A 14,363-nucleotide genomic window follows, 5' to 3' on the forward strand; every position below is an offset into this window, starting at 1 on the left:
ATGTGTACAATTATCATTTAAATCATCATAGTAATTATATAAATCTAAATGTCATCTGATTTAAAGACAAGCAAAGGGTCGGCAATCATTGCCATCCACTGATTAATGCCTTTATTGGGGACAGAACAGCAAGGGAGCCACTCAGTGTGAAAACTGCACTAAATAAAAATAAAATCATTGCTTCAAAATGAGTAGGAAAGAAAGATGGCAAGGCTTCTTTCCGTATTATAAACAGTATATCACTTAGTGATAGACCATATATGTCTGGCCTAGTTAGCCATACTATAGATAGCTTAGTTTATTAGTTCTGATTTTTTTTTTCTAGAGCTGCCCATGATTTTTATGAAGAAAAATTCAGTTTTAGGGATTGCTTCTAGATAACTGATGCTTGTGTGCAGTATCTTTGTTCTGTGGACATGAAGGTCACTACACACCAGAATGGGACACAATAATTCAACAAAAGAAGCAGATGAAATAGGAGTACATTTCTTACTAATCTACAGTGCATTTTTACATACAGTACATTCAGAAAGAAAAAGTGCAAACCAATTGGTAATGTTTTGTATACAGTAAGTACTTAAATGGAAGCCCATATTTCCCATATGTATTCTGCATGCCCATTTCAGATAATATACAGCTATAGTAAATGAACACTTATTGGGATGTACAGGGTTATTAAGATACATATCTTACTGAAGCCAGTTCTGCTATGCCTAGATTCAAACTATTTGACTTTCAAGCTTTGTAATTACTCCAGTATTTTCTCTTATTTTAATATATTGCACACTCCTGTTTATGCCCATCTGATACAGGAGCTTTGCTTGGTGTACAGGACAGGATTCCCAGTCTGCATAAAACCATTCCCCAAGCAAATCTGAACCACCTCCTCCTCCCTCTCCCTGCTCTTCTCTTCATCACTATTCAAATGTAGCATTAATCATCCTTTAACAAATGTTCTAAGAACTGATGAGGGTTAATTCTCCCTCAAGATTGGAGCAGTATTGCACGGGGTGGAGCCCCGCTGGGCTGTGGAACTCCAGATGGGCTTCACACCAAAAGCACATCAGGTTCAGGAGAATTAATAGAATTTCATACATAATGGATGAATAGAACTCCTGACTCCCTGGTCCCAGCTTTAGCCCAGTCAAGCTTCCTTTATGCTTATCAAACCACCCTTTGACAGTTCATTGTCTGGCAGAAGCTATCTTTGTTAGCTTTATTGTGATAAGTAGCATCACTTAAGTAGGAACTGCTAGTTAGTAGAAACTGCTAGTGTCAACTACACAGAACATGCAAGTTTAGCATATACAATTGAACCTCTGAGTTACGAACACCACAGTTACGAACTAACTGGCGAACCACACACCGCATTTCGAACCAGAAATACGCAGTCAGATAGCAGCAGAAACAAACAAACAAACAAACAAACGAAAGAAAGAAAGAAAAAGCAAATACAGTACTGTGTTAAATGTAAACTACTAAAAATAAAGGGAAAGTTTAAAAAAAAGATTTGACAAGGTAAGGAAACTGTTTCAGTGCTTGTTTCATTTAAATTAAGATGGTTAAAAGCAGCATTTTTCTTCTGCGTAGTAAAGTTTCAAAGCTGTATTAAGTCAATCTTCAGTTGTAAACTTTTGAAAGAACAACCATAACGTTTTGTTCAGAGTTATGAACATTTCAGAGTTATGACTACAAAAGTAATTTTCCTCCTTTGGTATTCACCCCTTCTTGTCAACTGTTGAGAACAGGCCACTTCCAGGGCCGGCTCCAGGCACCAGCTCAGCAAATAGGTGCTTGGGGCGGCCAAGGGGAAGGGGCGGCACGTCAGGCTTTTCGCCGGCAATTTGGCTGCGGGTCCCTCAGTCCCTCTTGGAGGGAAGGACCTGCCGCTGAAGTGCTGCCGAAAAAGAAACGGCACGCGATCACGGCTGTTTTTTTTTTTTCTGCCGCTTGGGGCGGCAAAAACCCTGGAGCCGGCCCTGGCCACTTCCACCTTAACTGAATTGGCCTTGTTAGCACTGACCCCCCAATTGGTAAGGCAACTCCAATCTTTTTATGTGCTCTAATATTTATACTGCTCACTGTATTTTTCACTCCATACATCTGATGAAGTAGGTTTTAGCCCACGAAAGCTTATGCTCAAATAAATTTGTTAGTCTCTAAGGTGCCACAAGGACTCCTTTTTGCTTTTTCTCCATTTCCAAGGTGTTCATAAATCTGAGGTTGTATAGTACAAACAAATACTGCCAAACTCTGACCTAGTGCAGGTGGTTGCAATGCCAGTCAAGTTACCCTCTTGCTCCAGGTATTAATTTCACCCAGGATGTGTGCTTAGTGACATTATATAAAATAAACAAAATTGCACATAAAGGTAATTTCAATTACTGTAGCATTAAGGAAAGCAGTAACATAGGTACCTACAATGCAAAACATGTTTTGTGCAATATATTGTTCTGGTAATCAATAAAATCCTGGGTAGTCAGCTGACACACATCACAACATGTTTATGGCATCTCTGAGACAAAGAGCCTCCTCTCAGAGGATCACTTCTCAATATGCTGCATCATTGTCCTCAATAAAAGGAGGTACTTGTTTTACAATCAGCAGATATACTTTTTAGTTCCCAGGAGTTTGATCTCCCCACTCAGTGATCTCCACACCATATTAGGTTAATCTTTTGTAAAATAAATTAAAAAAAAAATTTGTTAAATAAACCCACAACCAAGTGGCAAGGATTCCAAGGCTACAAGCATGGGTGGCGGGTATCAAAGGCCAGGGCAGGCTAAGCCTCCCCTAACCCAGGCCATGGCCTGCCCAGGTTCCACCGGAGGCCTCGCTTTCCTCCCCCTCTCCCCTGAAGCCGGCAGGGCCACAGTTCCAGCCGGTGGCCTGGAACTCGGGCCTACCAGTGGGTCGGCCCAGGAGTTGGGCTAGTGGCTGGGGCTGGCTGGTGGCCTGGTGCTGGGGCCGGCCGGGCTGGGGCGCCTCCGGTAGTGTGTGTGAGAGCCTGGGGGCTCCTCTGGCCATGGCGGGGAGAAGTGGCAAGGTCAGTGGGTTAGGCTCCCCGAAGGAGGGTTTCACCTGCCACCCATGGCTACAAGTTCATAACGATGGGCGGGACCTGGTGTGAAATGGACCAGGAATGCACCAGCAATGGCAGAGGGTTGAGTAGCAGCAGCTGAGCAGCTCTATACCATACCAGGATTCGCATAGGTAGGGAGAATCCTACACTGGCTGGAGTCACCAGCTTTAACACAGTTTTGTGACCCATAACAAAGCTACCTTAATGGCCTGGAGAATTGGGCCCTAAATTCATAGCTTTGATCAAAGTGTCTTGTGGTTGTGGGTGGTTAGCACTTATAGGTGGGTAACTTGTAAAGCAATTTTCAAACTTCTTTTACTGGGAAGTAGTCACTGTCTTCCAATCCTGTTGATTGGGGAAGGAGGGTATAGTTTGTTTAGAAACCCTCTTGGAGAAAGTGACAGGGGATTGGTTTGCTGGGGTTTCTCTTTAAAGGAGTAGAGCATTAACTGACATGTTAGTCAGCTGGCTAGGAGTTTATAGGCTAGAATGATCATTTGGTCTGACACGGTAGAAAATACGGTTTCATGTTTGATTAGGCTTAAGGGGCTGTCCATGGTCAGGAGAGCAACTGTGGCTGCACTTTGCTTCACGGGTTAATACTCTTATACACATTCTTGTTCTGTTCTGTTCTCAGTAAACCTGTGCCCATTCTCCCAATTTTGCCCTGGAACTGCATCCACTTTAAATAGTATCTCCTCTCTACATGCTGCACTCACCTTGCCTATTTGCTGACCGTAGCAATTTAATCAAAATCCAAGCACAGGAAATCAAACTTCTTTTAGAATCTGACCGTTCTTCTGGAGAATTTGCATGAGCCCTCTTGGAAAGGGCATAGCTTGACTGTAAAGTATGAATTTCTCTATGTTTATGACTATGAGCTTACAGGCCTTTTATATACCATTTTTGCTGTGTCTTGAATGTTTGAAAGGTATGTCTGGCACCTTTCCAAAGGCAGTTAATTGTGCCTTAGTCAAACACACAAGCAAACAAACAAAAAAAGCTTTTACACTTTAAGAAAAAAAAAATATGTTTTGTTTATGGATCAGAGCTCTCAGATGTATTATTCCTCAAACTATCACATTTGGTGCAAAAAAGGATCAAATGTTGGCATGTCAGAATATTTGTCTGGAAAGTAGATAGAGGAAATAAATCCTCATTTTGTTAAAAACCACAGTACATTTTTTGGTGAGAAACAAATTTAATTTTATTTGGTAAAGGGCAAAATCATGGTCCTGATAAAATTAAATAGGACTTTTGCCTTTGACTTCAATAGCACCAGGGTCTGACTCAAAGAAATGTGTGACATTCTTTGCACCATGTTCAAAAGGAGATGATGTAATACTTTTCACCCATCTTGCCATAGAAAAAACATGGCATTTAAAGGGAAAGTAGAGGCATAGATAAGGGCTGCATTATGAGGTTGTATGGACAGAAACCCAGGTCAGGCATGGGGAGTTATTCAAAGGAACAAAGGGGAGTTAAGTGCCAAACTCCTATTGACTTTCAGTGGGGATTGGGTGTCTAACTCCCCTTTGTCCCTTTGAAAGTCTCCTTCTGGACCTCTATCAGGTGTTAAGTATTGTAATTTTATTGGCTTTAGTGGAGCTACTCCAGATTTACACCAGTGTAATTGGATAGCATTTGGCCCATTTTGTAATTCGCAGAAACATATTGGCATATATTTCCACATGGGTTCACTTGAGTTTTTATCACTTTTAAATAAGAAGATTTTTTTCTAATTGGTAAAATAGGTCTTGTATTTCCCTCTCCCTGTCTCTCTTATCTATGTTCTGTAGGGAAATGTTTAAGAAGTATTTGCTATTTTCCAAAGAATGAGCCTTTAATACTATATTATCTAAGGAATTAGCCTCATACTGTCAAAAAATCAGTAAAATGTAATAAAGAATTCAGCATAAACCTGCTAATCATTAACATGTCTAAAATGAAAGTCCTGCCAAAATCCTGGAATGGAGTTTTCCATCTGATGTTTGCTCTCTCTTGCAGAAGTCAGTTGCAGAAGCATGCTGCCGGGAATAATTGGGGATTAACAAGGAGCAGCCTTTACACTTTACACTTACAAGGCCTGACTCTAATCTACACTGAGGTCCCTTTATTGCACTCTGGCAGTGTGAAAGGCCCTTAAAATGGGGGTAAAGTACATGCACATGTTCTTTAAGGCCCCTTTCACATTGCCAGAGGTATGTAAAGGGGCCTAGGTGTACATGAGACTCACCTTCACAATATTATAGTGATGATAATGTAGTATGTTTTGAACACTGAAGGGCAAATTCTAAGCCTGGGCTATGGTCTGACCACTTGATGCACCAGGGTTAGAGGAAACCTTCCCACCAGGCTGGGGAACTACTCAGCAGAGCCAACCGTAACCCAAAAGACAAGAGTAGCCTCTACAGCTTCATATGCACCTCTCCATGTTGGGCAGGTCTTGGTGATCTGCATAGCAATCACACCCTTGACTTCACCCTGGCCCTTCCATTGTCTACTCCTATCTGTCCCACGTGGGCTAGTATTCAGGGAGCCCTCTGAGGACCAGAGATTCATGGTGTGCTGAGGGTATGTAACCACTGTGCCTCCCCCAAAGGCTGTCTCCTGTTGCACAGCAGAACTGCACCAGTTATCATGCAACTGTAACTGATAAGGGATTCAATTAATAAATAATTAAAGGGGAGGAATATAATTAATGCCAGTCCACATGTTTTATGGAAAATAGGTCTTGTCAAACAAATCTGATTTTATTCTTTGATGAGGCAAAAAGTTTGGTAGAGGTAACTTTGTAGATGTAATAGACTTTGCTGAGGCTTTTGATTTAGTACAACATGACATTATGATTACAAATTAGCACTATACAATCTCAACAGAGCACATGATCAATGGATTAGGAACTGGCTAGCTGACTGCTCACAAATCTCAATGAAGAATCATCATTGAATGGGAGAGTTCACAGGGATCGATTCTAGGCCTGACGATATTCAACATTTTTATCAATGATTCTGGAAGTAAATATAAAATAACTGCTGATAAAATCTACAGATGAAACAAAGCTGGTGGAGTGGTACATAACGATGAGGACAGGGAATTCACACTGAGTGAGCTAGATCACCTCATAGCTGAGCTCATTCCACCAATATACATGAACATAATCAAATGTAAGGTCGTACATCTAGGAACAAGGAAGGGAGGTCATACTTACAGAATGGGGGACTGTCTCTTGGAAAGCTGTGACTCTTGTAAAGGATCTAAAGGTCATAGTGGACAACATGAGCTCCCAGTGTGAAGCTGTGGCAAAAAGGGCTAATGCAGGGGTTCTCAAACTGGGAGTCAGGACCCCTCGGGGGGTCGCGAGGTTATTACATGGGGGGTCGCGAGCTGTCAGCCTCTATTCCAAACCCCGCTTTGCCTCCAGCATTTATAATGGTGTTAAATATATTTTAAAATGTTTTTAATTTATAAGAGGGGGTCACACTCAGAGTCTTGCTATGTGAAAGGGATCACCAGTACAAAAGTTTGAGAACCATTGGGCTAATGTGATCCTTGGATGTATAAATAGGGGAGTAGGAAGTGATTTTACTTCTGGATATGGTATTGGGGAGACTGATACTGGAATAAAGCAACCAGTTCTGGTGTCCACATTTTTAAAAGGATGTTGAAAAATTGGAGAGGGAACAGAGAAGAGCCACAAAAATGAGTCGAGAGCTGGAGAAAATGCCGTACATTGATGAAGGCAGGAGTTGACTTGATTATGGTGTATAAGTACCTTAAATGGGGAGAAAATACTGGGTACTAAAGGGTTTTGTAATCTAACAGACAGGCATATCAAGAGCCAATGTCTGGAAGCTGAAGCTGAAGTCAGAAGCCAGACAAATTCTCATTAGAAACAAGGCACTTATTTTTAACAGTGAAGGTGAACAACCATTGGAACAAACTACCAAGGGAAGTGATGGATTCTCCATCTCTTGATGACATCAAATCAAAACTGGATACCTTTCTGGAAGATGCTTTGGTCAAATACAGGTTATTGGGCTCAATGCTGGGGAAACGGGGCAAAGTTTTATGGCCTGTGTTATACAGGAAGTCCAAATAGAATATCTAATGGTCCCTTCTAACCTTAAAATCTATGACTATGAATCCTTGTCATGGAACCCCCTGTGGCTGCAAGACTTGCCCCTGAGGGACATTAATGTTATTGATAAACATGAAGGTTGAATATTACCTGATTGACACACATGAGGAGAAAGTCGGCCATTTGTTTGTTTATCTTTGGACAGCATCACGGGCCTCAGCTGATGCGACAAAATCATTTCATTCAACTTTTGCTGCAGTGCCAAATAGTCTTCGGATAATTTTGATATCTAAAAAAAAAAATAATACAAGATAGAGATCTCCATGTTTCCAGGTAAATCAAGGATAAGGAACTGCAGATGGAACAATAAGGTAAACAGAGACTGGACAAACTGCTTTTATGCAGTACACTGCTTTTTTGAAAGCATGAAATAATTCCATCACAGCCCTGTGACAAACACTGCATGTGTAATAATAACTGATCCTGCAAACTGCTCCGTAGAGGCTCACGTCTGTATCCATGCAGAGCCCCTTTGAAGTCAATGAGAGCAGGGTTCCAACTGTGCAGAACACGCACTAGGAACTGGTATGATAACCTTATTCAGCAAGGTAGTTAAGCATGTGCATAACTTTAAACAGGCGAGTAAGGACTTCACTTCTCTGCTGAATCAGGGCCTTAGTTGGCAAATGTCAGCATTTCAAAAAAACACTTATCTTGACTGGGGCTTCTGGTTTTAGGTTAAAATGGACAATGCCCACCCCCAACCCTGACAGTCTCTCCACTTATAGCACAAATTGTAGATTTTTACATAATATCCATTAAAATACCTGAATTTTACAGAGTGAAATCTTGGTCTCACTGAAATCAACAGGAGCTTTGCCATTAAATTCCACAGGGCCAGGAGTTCATCCACAACATTTTCAGGGAAATGTATTCGTATCAAACTATGCTGCTTCGCTGAAGCCAAACCATTTTGTGGCAATCTAGTGATTTCAATGAAGTTTTCAACAGCAAGCTTCCTGAGGTTCAGGGTGGGCTCTGGTCACTTTTGACCAGAGAGAGTGACCTGAATAAAAAAAACCCTACCCCTTTTGATCCAAATCCGGATGTTTTGATACAGTTCATTTCATTAAAATGTCCAAAAGGGTTTGTTTTTTCTCCAGTGCAGAACAAAACCAAATTCCAAAATCTTGGAAGTTGTCACGAAACGGAATTGTCATGCTCTGGCCAGCTCTAGTGTACACCATTGGAAAGTATTTGTAGAAGGAACTGGTGAACCCTAAGAATCCCTTGCATTCTGTGGGAGCTCATCTATGCAAGAACAGGGCTTGGAAAGGGGAAATTTTTTTATATAATTTAAGGAAAACAAATTTTAAACAGATTTACCCCCACACCACACACACACACAAAATTCAACTACTAAGTGAGAGTTTGATTTGCCTAAAAACCCTGCCAGAATAAATTAATATCAAAATCTGTATAAACCCAACTCTTCAATTCCTGACCAGCGATTTAAATGCACAGAATAAAGTGATTTAAAATGTTACTTACTGACTGGCCTGAACAGAATGCCCCTTATTACAGTTAATTTCGGTGTTTTGTATGTTATGAAGTAGTATGAGTCAGAGCATCCATTTTCAGTGAGCTATCATCTAATGCATTGCTCTTAGCACATTTCCTACAGTTATCAAGAAATATTTAGCTTAATAAGCTTCTTACCTGTCTTGAAAAGGCTGCCAAATCACAAGCCTCTTTTGCTGAGCCATCCTTTAGATTCTTATGGCCCTCGGCCTGAGGATTAGACCTTTCTCTATCTTTTGTTGCCTTGGAATCATTATTTTGAATATGTGCTACTTCCGTTGGCTCTCCACTAGCTCTCTCTTGACTTTTAGAAGGTAATTTCCCTTCTTTTCTGAGTTGCCCCCTTCTTCTGTAACCTCTATAATTACTCTGAATTACCACTGCTGCCTTGTCTTTGTCTTCTGAACCTTGTTTTTCTGGCTCAGCTTGCTTCTGTGAGCCTCTTACTGAGTCTTTCCTTGTATTTCCTTTATTTTCACCAGGTATTATCCCTTCCTGTGTCAGATGTTTTCTCTCCAAGTGACTGTCACACTTATTCTGAACAACAACAGACAGTTGGTTTTGCTCATCTGTGCTGATTGTTTCCTGATGAGTCAGATCTCGGAGGCCTAGTTCTGTCATTTTTTTAGATGACTGTTTCAAAGAGGCCTGTTCTTTACCTTCCTTTGGATACTGCCATGGAGGGTTTTGTTTCATAGAAGGACTCTCTCTTCTTGGAGGCATTTTCCTTTTTTCCTCTAGGTTCTGTCTGTCTGGGTGTCCAGGGTAGCTGCTCTGACTGAAAATAGCTGCCTTATCTTTTCTGTCTGTTTCAGCCTCAGCTGCCTGCGCTACATTTTGAACTGACTTTACTTCTGGTTTCAAGTTTTCCACTGGAGAAGACACTTGGTCTGCTAGTTTTCTGTGCTGCTCCTTTATTTTTTTACGCTCTCTGTAGCCTCTGTAGTTACTCTGAACAATAACAGCTGCTTCCTCTTCAGCTGCAGAAGGAGAGTTTGTTATCACAGCTGGGTTTTCTTCATTGTCTTGAGGTTGCTCATCTTTTTCTTTTTCAATAATGGCGGCTGCATTTTTAGTTTGTTCCTTCTTCAGAAGTGATTCCCTGTATGAGACATATTGCATTTGGGAAATATTATAGCAGACAGATTACCACCTTACAATTTCCTGCAGCAATGTTTGTGTACTAAACGACAATTTGATCAATCAAAAATGAAAATAAAACAGCTAGAGCATGTAGCACAGATTAGGAATGGGGAATGAAGATACATATTTGTGAACATGAATGATATTCTAAATCTGGAAGAATATCCCCGTCAAATGGCCCAAGGGCAATGAGAGTGGCAATCTAGATGATAAAAGAGCAGGTGATAAAGGATACAGAAAAAATCCACTGAAAGTGTACAGATAGTAAAAAAAGACAGGTATTTTCCTGCGGTGTACAAAAACCTCAGTAATTCAGACAGTCCAAAACCCATCCCCCAAAGGAAAAACACTGCCCAAATAGCAATGCAAAAAGAATGTTGATGGATTTGGATCCAGGTCATAAAACTTCATATGGAAAATACTCCCTGACACCAGGGGAATAACTGACACACTCCTTGGGAATTCTTTGTCACCATCAGCCGAGGTTAAGTGCCAAGCCAGGCCTTTCACACGGTTCAACCCACTACCACTTGGGGGAGGGATAGCTCAGTGGTTTGAGCATTGGCCTGCTAACCCTAGGGTTGTGAGTTCAATCCTTGAGGGGGCCACTTAGGGATCTGGGGCAAAATCAGTACTTGGTCCTGCTAGTAAAGGCAGGGGGTTGGACTTGATGACCTTTCAAGGTCCCTTCCAGTTCTAGGAGATGGGATATCTCCATTAATTGATTAATTTAACCACTTGAAAGAGTTTGTGCAGTCCTTCCATAGCTCCTTTCTATCCACCTAAGGTACTTATATGGCTCCCCATTACCATAATATCTGAGTGCCTCCCTATCTTTAATGCATTTGTCCTCACAACACCCCCATTTTACAGATGGGGAACTAGGGTACAGAGAAACTAAGCAACTTGTCCAAGGTCAAACAAGAATCTGTGATGGAGCAGGGAATTGAACTTCCATCTTCTGAGTCCCAGGACAGCATACTAACCACATCCTTCTACTTCTTTACACAGCACTGTCTTTACTGGCTGTGAGTGGTCTCCCGAATAGGTAAGACTACCAAACCTTTCTAGTGCTACCTCCTACTAGGCTCACTCATAATCACACCACAAAAGCAAAGCCTAAAAATGTAAAAAAGAAGAAGGCTTCTCAGAGGGGCATTTCAGAGAATGAATGCCTACTTGGCTGAGTTACACTGAGCAGGCCCAAAACAGCCTGTGAAAATACTGGCCATTCAACATAGTGTGCCTGGAAAGAGTCCTAAACTACTTTCATGAACAGAGTCTGTTTTATTGTTGGGTACCCATCTCAACATATGGATAAAAGGAAGTTTCCATGTTTCAGATTGTCAGTTTCTTTCCATTTTTACTTTTATTTGATTCAGACAAGAAGTGTATGCAATGTATAGAAATGTCTCAAGAAGAGCTATTCCAAACAGACCAGGACCTATCAGTAGTATCAGTTTATAATAAAATCACAGGTGGGCAAAATATTGCCAACAAATTTTTTTTTACCCCATATTTGCCTCTTCTCCCCTGAGGTCACAAAACTTAATAAAAATGTTCACTGCCATCTTTTAAAACAAGCAAACAAACTATACTCCTGGGGGAATTCTGTGTCACTGTGCATGTGCAGAATTCATATCCCCCGCAGATTTCTTTGCTTCCCCACAGAAAAATGACTTCTGATGGGGAAGCAAAGGCAAGCCGCCAAAGCAGTGACATGCTTTTCCCTGGCAGCTCAGGCAGGTCGGTTCGGGTACCTGGAGCAGCCAGTAGAAACATAAATCACCACCGAGGGGGGGATGGGCAGTTGTGCGTGTAAGACTTTGTCCCACTCGCTCGGTATTGTGGCACGATCGGCGTTGAAAGCCAAGGCTTCAGGGTGTTTCTGAGGAGGTAGGAGTGGGACAGGCTCTGTCTCCTCAAGCAGAGCATAATGTATACTCTTGGGGGAATTGTGTACCACTGCGCAGTGCAGAGTTTTGCAGAAATTAACGTGTGTGCAGAATTTCTTTTCCCCCACAGAGAAGGACTGCAGTGCTACTAGCTGCCACTAGGAGCCACACATAGAAGACACTGCTGGGGGGAGGGAGAGGGAGCTAGAGGGATCTTGGCAGCTGCAGTCAGGGCCGGCTCCAGGCACCAGCTTACCAAGCAGGGTGCTTGGGGCGGCCACTTCGGAGGGGGGCGGCACGTCCAGCTGTTCGGTGGCAATTCAGCAGACGGTCCCTCATTCCTGCTCGGAGCGAAGGACCTCCCGCTGAATTGCCACTGCAGATCGCGATCGTGGCTTTTTTTTTTTTTTTGGCTGCTTGGGACGGCCAAAACCCTGGAGCCGGCCCTGGCTGCAGTTCCCAGCATGCCCTGAGGGAAAGAGAGGGCAGAGCACAGGAAACTCCAGGCAAGCCTGGTACTGAGTATCAGTCTGTTTCTCCCCCTGGATCCTTGGGCTCTGGGGGGGAAAGAGTGCCGTTATCTGGGCTGGGGGAGGGCTGTGGTTGGGCTCTGGGGGGGAGGGGTTTCAGGTGTATTGGCTGGGGGGGCATGGCTGGGCTCTGTGGGGGAGGGGTTGTGGTTGTCTGGTCCCCCAGCTGGGCTCTGGGGTTAGGGCAGAGAAACAGGAACGGGGCTGTCATAGAGGTTTCTTTCACTCTCTACTCCTGGGGGAATTTTTGTGTGTGTTTGTATTGTTACAGACATACTTGCTGACAGGTATTTTGAAATAAATTACCAAAATAGTTGAAACTGGCGTGATTACATAGTGTTATTTTGACAAATAAAATTTGCAAAATTTAAAAATATTGTGCACAGAATTTTTAATTTTTTGGTGCAGAATGCCCCCAGGAGTAAAACTATTTGTGCTACACAGAAGCATCCAATTCTGCTTCATTTCCAGAGAATATTGCTGATTCTGACAATGTGTTTACTGAAGCAGGAGACATTTAAGTGATACAATAGAAGGAAAAGATCACTACCTTTTCTTTTTGAAGCTTTTCCTCTCCCTATATCCCCTGTAGTGAGATTGAATTGTTGTTGCTGCTTTGTTCGATGCATCTGTTATTTCTTTCCTTTTCTTTCTGATTAAGTATCCTCTTGCAACTGATACAAATTACAGTACAATACCATTTTAGATAACACCCAAGCTGTAGTTCAAACTTTTAACAGAATTAAATAAAAAAAAAAGCTGCAGAAGATAGGAAGCTGGTAGTAGAGGCAAGGTGGGGCTACACAGGAGACCTTACAGCAATGCAGCTGCAGGGATACAACTGTGCTGCTGTAAGGTCTGTAGTGTAGACATAGCCTTAGACTTTCTGGGCCTGATTCTCCTCTCACTTACATAGGTTCAAATCAGGAGTAACTCCACTGAAGTCAAAGGAGTTATACCAGTGTAAGTTTGGACAGCATCTGATCTGTTTCAAGTTACTTAGCTTCACCTGTGAAGTTAGCCCAGATCGTTGAGGTAGGATGGAGCATGTCCAAGGATGGTTTTCAAAACAAGGATGGCAATTTTGAACTGGATTTTGAAACAAATGGGGAGCAGAGTCACTAAAAGTTTGAGAGAATGGGCATCATATGATTTTGCTTCTTTTATGCTGAAGGAAGTTGAGCTGAAGCCACATGTCAGGAAGAGAGAGTGGACACAAAGGAGAATTAAAGATATCATAAGATACAGTGCAGTGGTTAATCAACATGAACGAGCTGTTGCTACATTGTGGGGTTTGAGATTCCCTCTGCTGAGGAGGTAATCGGGGCATCTCAGATATCATCATTTTGGTAAATATTGACTTTCAATGGTGACCTCTTTGGATTTGATTCTGCTCTCAGACCAGTTTTACACTGGTAAAATTCCACTGACTGCAATTGAGTTACTCCTGAATATACACCACCTGAGATCAGTGTCAGGTTGCATACACACAAGTGAGGGTTATCAAAATGACGAAGAGGGACAGGGTAGATAGAAAAAAGCAAAGGATCAAGAACTGAATCTTGGGAGATGTCACAGCAGAGATATCTTGGCAAAGAGGAAGAGGGAGGAACATTTTTATAGGTAGGAACAGAGCTATGACAGAAGACAATCAGAGACATATGCATAGCTATAGATAAGTAAACTTCTCTAAAGTAAATGCTATCTAATATGTAACAAACATATACAAAAATGTAAACAATATATACAAGAGCAGACAAATATTGTATATATACACATTAAATGCAAGCAGATATATAGTGTGCATAGAGGTGAAAGTGGGCTGGTACGGCATACAGGTAAGAAGTGGCTGCCGCTATGGGCCCGTACGCAGCCGCCCCAGAGCCCAGCAATTTAAAAGGGCCCGGGGCTCCTGGTCACCGCTACCGCGGCAGCGACCAGAGTCCCAGGACTTTTAAATCACTGCCGGAGCCCTGGGAGGTGCAGGCCGGGCAGCGCGGAAGGGCTGGCTGGGGGAGGCTGACCCTCCAGCCTGGCCCCTTCCGCCTGAG

At 42.3% G+C, this 14,363-nt stretch overlaps 1 protein-coding gene across 2 annotated transcripts in view; it reads right to left on the minus strand.

Moving 5' to 3' along the window:
• Positions 1-14,363, minus strand: part of MYO3A (myosin IIIA) — a 200,148-nt gene that overhangs the window by 21,338 nt on the left and 164,447 nt on the right. For both annotated transcript variants that reach the window (XM_005302809.3, XM_065586866.1), the window contains 3 exons: positions 12,863-12,986; positions 8,883-9,846; positions 7,314-7,452 (listed from right to left, as the gene is read on the minus strand). In XM_005302809.3, the coding sequence (XP_005302866.2) occupies positions 7,314-7,452; positions 8,883-9,846; positions 12,863-12,986 (1,227 nt within the window). The remainder of the gene's footprint in view (positions 1-7,313; positions 7,453-8,882; positions 9,847-12,862; positions 12,987-14,363) is intronic.

The sequence above is a fragment of the Chrysemys picta genome, chromosome 2 (genome assembly GCF_011386835.1).
Source record: "Chrysemys picta bellii isolate R12L10 chromosome 2, ASM1138683v2, whole genome shotgun sequence".
NCBI lineage: Eukaryota > Metazoa > Chordata > Testudines > Emydidae > Chrysemys > Chrysemys picta.